This window comes from Cottoperca gobio, chromosome 21 (assembly GCF_900634415.1).
Source record: "Cottoperca gobio chromosome 21, fCotGob3.1, whole genome shotgun sequence".
NCBI lineage: Eukaryota > Metazoa > Chordata > Actinopteri > Perciformes > Bovichtidae > Cottoperca > Cottoperca gobio.
Window position 1 is genome coordinate 3,443,376 of NC_041375.1, and position 7,311 is coordinate 3,450,686.

The 7,311-nt window shown below is 45.8% G+C and overlaps 1 protein-coding gene across 1 annotated transcript in view; it reads left to right on the plus strand.

Moving 5' to 3' along the window:
• The window catches only part of inhbb (inhibin subunit beta B), a 7,378-nt gene extending 1,195 nt beyond the window's left edge, over nucleotides 1-6,183 (plus strand). Inside the window, exon 2 of the mRNA XM_029459024.1 lies at nucleotides 3,838-6,183. Within this exon, the coding sequence (XP_029314884.1) occupies nucleotides 3,838-4,658 (821 nt within the window). The 3' untranslated portion in view covers nucleotides 4,659-6,183. The remainder of the gene's footprint in view (nucleotides 1-3,837) is intronic.
• Nucleotides 6,184-7,311: the final 1,128 nt, after the last annotated feature.

Here is a 7,311-nt window from a genome sequence, read left to right on the forward strand (position 1 = left end):
TCCCATTGGCCCTGCCGATACAATTAGCCTGAATGGGCTGCTAGGTCCAACCTTCCAATAGGAATGATCTGAGCGCCCTCATGACTAGGGAACAAAAGCCAGGCAATTATTATAAGAGCACTATGTGTTCCTGCTGAACCCAACATGTCAACATGGAACAGAGAAAAAAAGCAAGCAAAACAAAATAAATTGCTCAGAATAATGCATGAGACATTTGAGTTTGTGGGGTTGGTTTAGGGGAGTGTGGGTGGAGGGGTATGGTGTTGGTTGATGGTAGGGGGGGGAGGGTGATATTGTGTGTGTGTGTGCCCATATTGCAGTGTTGTAAAGAATGCTTTTGTCGTTCTAAAGGTTCGCTGGGCTCCTTTGCTTCTTCTTCTTTTTCTTCTACTTCTGTGTTTTTTTCTACTTCTATTCTTCCTCACACCTTTGAGCCTTTGTGTGGCATTGTACCATGGAGCTGGCTCAGCTCCCTGCTCCCTAGACCCCGTCTGCCTCCTGGCCAGCTGGCTCACGCCCCCCAGATCGGATGCTGCCAGCCGGGGCATGGCTCAGAGGCAAGGTCTCCAGAAAGCTCTGAAGCCAGGGGAGCTTGTCCCCCAAGCATGAGGGATCCTGAATTGTTGTTGTCACAGGCGGGTTGGGGGGTGAGGTTGGCATATGTTTAGCCAACAGTAGCCAGCGAATCGATGTGGATAGGTGTTTATGTTCCTTGTTTATGTGTGGGTCAGCTTGCCTCTCATCAACACAGGGTTAACTGTGTGCTTGTCAGCCAGGGAGCTTCTTATCTCCAGTTGCGGTAACACAGAGGTAAGAGGTCTGCCAAGCGGCCTCGGGCAGGTGAGGGAGATGATGCCAATCTCCCTTCTCTCCTGACATGGTCCCGTGGGTCCTCGTTGAGGGATTCGGGTGTCCCGTATCCACAGGAGCGAAGCAGGGATGGAGGGGAGGGCGAAAGAGGGTCAATGGAGAAGTTTAGATTGGCGCTTCTTGATTGCTCACTGTAGTTGTTCGGACCCAGTGAACTTGCGGCGAGTGGTCCAAGACACGGAATTAAGACTTCATTAAGGGAGGTCATTAACTCTGGCCTGGTTCCTCCAGAGGATCGGGTTGGTAGGTTTACTTCAGGACACAACTCTTTCATGAGGAGCTGTCAGTCATGGCTGTCCTGGACCTCGTCCAGACATTTTCCACATTCACCCTCAAGTGTGTGTTTCAGTCCTCAATGGGCCTGGTTGCCTCTGTATAGCTTGTGAACCTATAAATGATTTATGCAACGTTATTAAAAATGCTCCTCTAGAAAAGCTTCAACAACAACAGAGCCAGTACTTTAACCTCTCGCCAGTGACTACCTCTCCATCCTCTCCATCTCACTCCCTCACCTCTTCACCCTATTTGGAATTCCTGCAGTGCTGAGACTCTTCGGGGCCTGAGGGACGGCTGCTATATGCATGCACGCGTCTGCTCATGGTAGAGCCACGAATGCCGCACCCTTGTCCTTCCACGGCGTGTGGTCTTGTCGACAGCAGCTTTGACTAATGAGCTCTTGGGCTGCCTGCTTCCATGGCCTCCTCTCTGACTTGGTGGCGCAGGTGGGGACATGCTGAAGCAGCTCTTTATCCTCCTCACAAGCCCACCCAGGTGTCCTGCCTGCTGATACTCACTAGAAACTTCTCCAATGCAGGGTCAGGCAAGACATGTCGTGACCAGCTCCAAATTGTTTGTAATACTTGATGAAAAGAACAATTTGTTGGTAAATGCTCTCTTCTTAAGAAGCCAACAAATCTAACTTGTACGTGAGGCTGAAGGTAACAAAAACACATCAGCCTCGATGATGGCTTCATATATCTCAAATACCCAAGTAGCAGCTGGGTCATTGTTGTAGTAGTTGACTCCTCAAGGTCCATTAAGTAGCTTTCGAAATACCACATGATCTTCATCATGAGATGTTTGTGGCTATGCACTGTGTCATTTTTCCAACAAGAATACAGATCATTTACTTGTTCCAGTTCCTCAGTTTTCTTTGTCTTTTGTTATGGTTAAGTTTATGTTTATGTTTTAAGTTTTGGGAGCATTGGTCAGACAGAACAAGCAATTTGATGATCCTGGTCTTAAGGAAATTGTGATGGGTATTTTGCACTATTTTATGACATTTAATGAATCGATTAATTGGAAAATAATTAATTGTAGATTAATGGACAATGACATTAAAAGTTGGCTGAAGATCTACTACAAATGGCGAGCAACTACTCTCAACCCTGCATCAGTTATATCCTACAGCTCTGCACATGTGTGTGAGCACTGTGAGCTCGGAGCTGTCGAGGCAAGTAAGTAGGCAAGATGCTAAATAAGGTGAGGTTAGTTACTTGTAGCCCTGAGGGGCCTTTACGGCAGTCGAAGGCTAAAGCTGCTGTTCCGCTGATTCCTTTATATTATTCACTTCAGATGGATTTCAATACATTCTCAGTGTGCACTTGATACATTACCCACAGGCTTTGGTATTGAGAAGGATGATAGTTGATGTATTGCTTACCGTGGGGTTGGGTGTGTGTGTGTACGGCTGGGTGCAAATGTGTGTGAAGTGCTTGAGCTCCCAGCTGACATGCTACAGAGTGGAGAGCTGGTCTCAACAGGTCCCTGTGTGAATGTAAAGCCGTGGTTTACAGGAGGAAGAGGCGTGAGGCGCCTTAAAGAGGGGGCCCCGTCTTTGGTGGCCACCTGTTGACACTGACACACACTAATCAGTCTGCAAACAAAGTAATTTAGCCGCTTTCAAAGGCGCTGCTCTGCTTGAGCACATTGTACCAAATCTCCTGAAATAGAAACCTTTCAAGTTACCTCGGGGTAATTTGGAAGACATCATTAGGCTTAGAAAAAAAATACTGCCAGGGAGAGCCCATCGCCACCTCTCTTCATTGTGCTGCTGTAGAAAGTGGCCAGTGTCATGTAAATGGCTTTTATTTTTGCCTCATCATGCTTTTTGCTGGAAAGCCACGCGTTTCAATGCCGGGCTGCAGCGTGGCTGTCTCCCAGTGCCTCAGAGCGGGCTTTGTGCTGTCACTCTCAGGGTGCTCACACTGGAAGGAGGGGGGAAGGGGCGGGGCAGGGTGGGGGTGGGGCTCGGGAGGGGGCACTAACAGCGAACTCAATGAACCCCCCGCGGGCCTTGGCCGTGTCCGCCACCCTCCCACCTTTTCCACTTGCATCCTTCCTCTTTTCCTTCGTCTTCCTCTTCTCTGTTCGCCTCCTTGTTCCTCTCTCTTCCTCTCTCTCTCTTTTTGGCCCTGTCACTTACAAAGCTGGACCTGAGGCCAACTGGGCCTGATCCCAGAACTGGCTTGTCACAGCTGGCCTATCAGGAGCTGCCACAGAGGTCACATGACACAGTGATTGAGGGTGATCAGAGAGAACAAGGGAAAAAACAGCCCTTAAAAGACAGAGCTGTACACTTTATGGGAGTCTATGCTTTCTATGTGAGCACATGCTGTGTGTGTGTTTGTTTATTTGTTTGTATGTGTGAAGAGGGTAAACAGTCATTAGCCCTTTCCCTTGCAAAAAAATATTAGCTCAAGGTCCCCTTAATGTAATTTTTCCCAAGCTTTAGCCACATTTCATAGCCCTCATCAGCAGATAAAGTTTGCTTTGTCATGGAGATGATTCAGTTGTCATCAAGTGTGGAATTTCGGTAATGGACGATGGATGGTAATACGATGGCAGAGATCATACTCAACTTGCCATAAGACGCCTGTTGGTTTTCTACGTTTGTGTTGAATCCCTAATATATATATAGTTTGCAGATTGAGAATAAACCTTTACTGTTTTTCCTGTTTCCAACAGATGATCACACATCTCTGTCTGGCCTGTACTTCCTCGTCTCCAACGAGGGCAACCAGAACCTGTATGTGTCCCAGGCAAACCTGTGGCTCTACTTCCGAGTGCTGCCAGCCGGTCCAGAGAAGGGCCTCCGGAGGAAGGTGACGGTCAAGATCCATTACCAGGAGGCTGGGTCTGACAGTGGTGCAGAGGGAGGCCCGGGAGGTGGTGGTGGAGGAGCAACGGGCCGCTGGGCTCTGGTGGAGAAGCGGGTGGATCTGAAACGCAGTGGCTGGCATACTTTCCCCCTCTCGGAGGCGGTGCGAGCTGTGTTTGGGAAAGGCAGCCGGCGGCAGGACCTGGAGGTCCACTGTGATGGCTGCGAGACATCTGGCGTGGCTCCGGTGCTGGTGGACCCCAGTGACCCATCCCACCGTCCCTTCCTGGTGGTGCGTGCACGACAGGTGGATGGAAAACACCGTATTCGCAAGCGAGGACTTGAGTGTGACGGCACCAGTGGGGGCCTTTGCTGCAGGCAACAGTTTTACATAGACTTCCGCCTAATTGGGTGGAACGACTGGATCATTGCACCAGCTGGTTATTACGGCAACTACTGTGAGGGCAGCTGCCCGGCCTACATGGCGGGCGTGCCGGGCTCGGCTTCATCCTTCCACACCGCAGTGGTTAACCAGTACCGCATAAGAGGGATGAGCCCGGGCTCGGTCAACTCCTGTTGCATCCCCACCAAGCTCAGTACTATGTCCATGCTCTACTTTGACGATGAATACAACATTGTGAAGAGGGATGTGCCCAACATGATTGTGGAGGAGTGTGGTTGTGCTTGAGTCCACAACCGTCACTATCGTTGAACTTGGAACAGTCAGAAAGGCCTTTTGTACAAACAGGACATTATTGTACGGTACACATGTACAATATATCTATACCTACTGTATGTGCAAGCAACACGCACACTGGCACATCTGGTGCATCTCGCAAATGCAAGCATCAGCGTTGTATCTATGTGTGCATGCATGCGTTTGTGCGAGAGTGTGTATTTATCAGACTGAGTGACATGCTCGCCGTCCGTGTTTAGTCCGTTCGGCGACGAAAGGTCAGTGATGGGACGAGAAGGGAATGATTATCACCAAATGATACTTTGCTCTAGTTTGCCATTTCTAGTCAAAAAATAATGGCTCATCATCTCCTCTTGAATGAAGATAACAAGCGCTTAAGGAAAGTGACAGGATCAGCCATTGATGATGACATTATTGGCTTCGCCCCAACACTCCCAACCCCACTCCTCCAACCCTTTTAAGTACTTTAAGCACATGACAGACTTTTGTTTTTATAAAGCACTGACAATTCATCATCTTATACAATTCAGAACACCAGCACTTCCCTACTCTGCCGACAGACACAGTTTGACTGTCCTCTGGTGGAATTAGACAGGCAGCGCTTAATGCCTTGCAGGATTATACCCTCCAGAGAAAGGCAAAAGAAAGTCCTCCACAGAGCTGCTGCTGCTGTTATTCTTGCTGTTGACTACGGGCCTCAACCTCAACTTCCTGCCTGTCAAGAGAGCTGTAGGCCTTGCTACCATGACAACCAAGTGAAGGTAGTTCTCAAAAGTGCACTTCACTTGTGCACTGGGAGCGACAGAGAGAGAACAGCCCACTAAGGCTCAGTAGAGGTAGGCCTGTAGACGTGGAGACTCTAGTTTTGGCCCATTGGGTCTCCACAGTGCAGTGCAGCATTTGCAGAAACTGAAATGCACACCCTGAATAGCACTTGTATAAAGAAATGCCTTCCAAGGGGTACCGAGTGTCCTGTCCTATCGCTAAATAAGTGCCACATGAGCTATGCAATGTATAGTAACCTATACCCATACTCAACATGCTCTATTAGACTGAATTCTCTTTACACCTTTCTCTGTCTCCTTTCTCGCTTCAATCCTCGACTCTTTATCAATACTTGAAATGTAATCTTTCGCTTCCTTTCCAAAGCGAATGATTGTTGTGACGTTTGCACTGAAAAGTTGCGGGATTAGTGACACAAAAACTGCCATTGAAAAGTTATTTTTATAGAAGTAAATTGAATTTTGTTTCAAATGTATTTTACCTAATTAATGGAACCAAAGAGGCCAATATTTTAGCTATTGTACTAAGATGGCAAGGCCATTGAGTTACTGTGTACAATACTGTTTTTCGATCATTTTGCAATAGGCCTACCACTGTATCAGGGTATGATATATGATTTAATTTCTTAGCTCTATTTTCATTCTGTTTTGTACAATAAGCAACATTTCATTTTTTCATCTTTAATTCTATTTTTGTTTCAGTTTTCTATTTAATAAGAAAGTTATTTTTAGTTCCTGTCTAAGAATCATTTAGTCAAATAAATGTCATCTGTACAGTTTATGTAAAATAAAATGTTTTCTTAAATATTTTGTAACTTTAAATTATTTTCATGTTGTTGAGACTTTGTGATTTTTCTCCTGATGACAAATGGGTTGGGTTGGCCTATATGTTTTAATGATGAAAGGTGCTTTGGGCTGATAGTTTAATAAACAAAAAGGTGAGGCTGAAATAGCTGGGTACTACCACACACGCACACTTCAGTCTTCGTCCATACTGGTTGAAACATAACACTTGCTGTCTGTCAGGACTGAATGTCTCTTATAAGCTGGAGCCGTAGAGCAGTAATTACAACTATGATTAACAGCTTCACTGGCATCCATATTGGCTGCCAGCATACAGACCTTCACATACCTACTTGATTCCTTTTTGGCTGCAACGTCTGCTGATGTGTTTGTGTGCGCATCACTGGTGGAAGAAGTATTCAGATGCTTCAGTAAAAGTACTAAGACCACACTGAAAATACTCTACTGCTCAGTAAAAGTCCCGCATTTAAAACCTTACCTAAGATTAAAATACTAAGTGTGAAGTAAAATGTTCCCTGTCAGTGTTTCCCTATTATACATTATGTTTTTGGGTTGATATTACTGCTGCATTATGTTGCATTTTACTGTTGTAGATGTTTATGCTTGTCTAATTTTAGCTCCTTTATTGGTAGTTTAATCTGCAGCAATGCATCATATTCTATAAGATATGTCAGTATCTTTGTCTCTGTCCTGTAAGAACCACGTGTCTCTAAAAAGTCAACTCTTCATGACTTCCTCAGAAAAACATTTTCCAGCTGATCCAAGAGGCTTTTTAAAGATTTTATTTAGATTAAAAAATAGGAGAGTTTTCTCAACACATAAAGAAACACCTCATCCTTCAGTTTATCACAAATATGTAAAACCATGAATCAGATGCATGGTTTTCACTGGACAGGAAGCGGATGAACAACTAAAATCTGAAAAGCAACTTAAGCTGTCAGAAAACAAGTCCCTCTGAGACGTAGTGGAGTAGAAGAATAAAGTAGCATAACATAGAAATACTCAAGTAAATTGCAAGTACCTCAAATGTGTACTTAAGTACAGTAGTTGAGTAAATG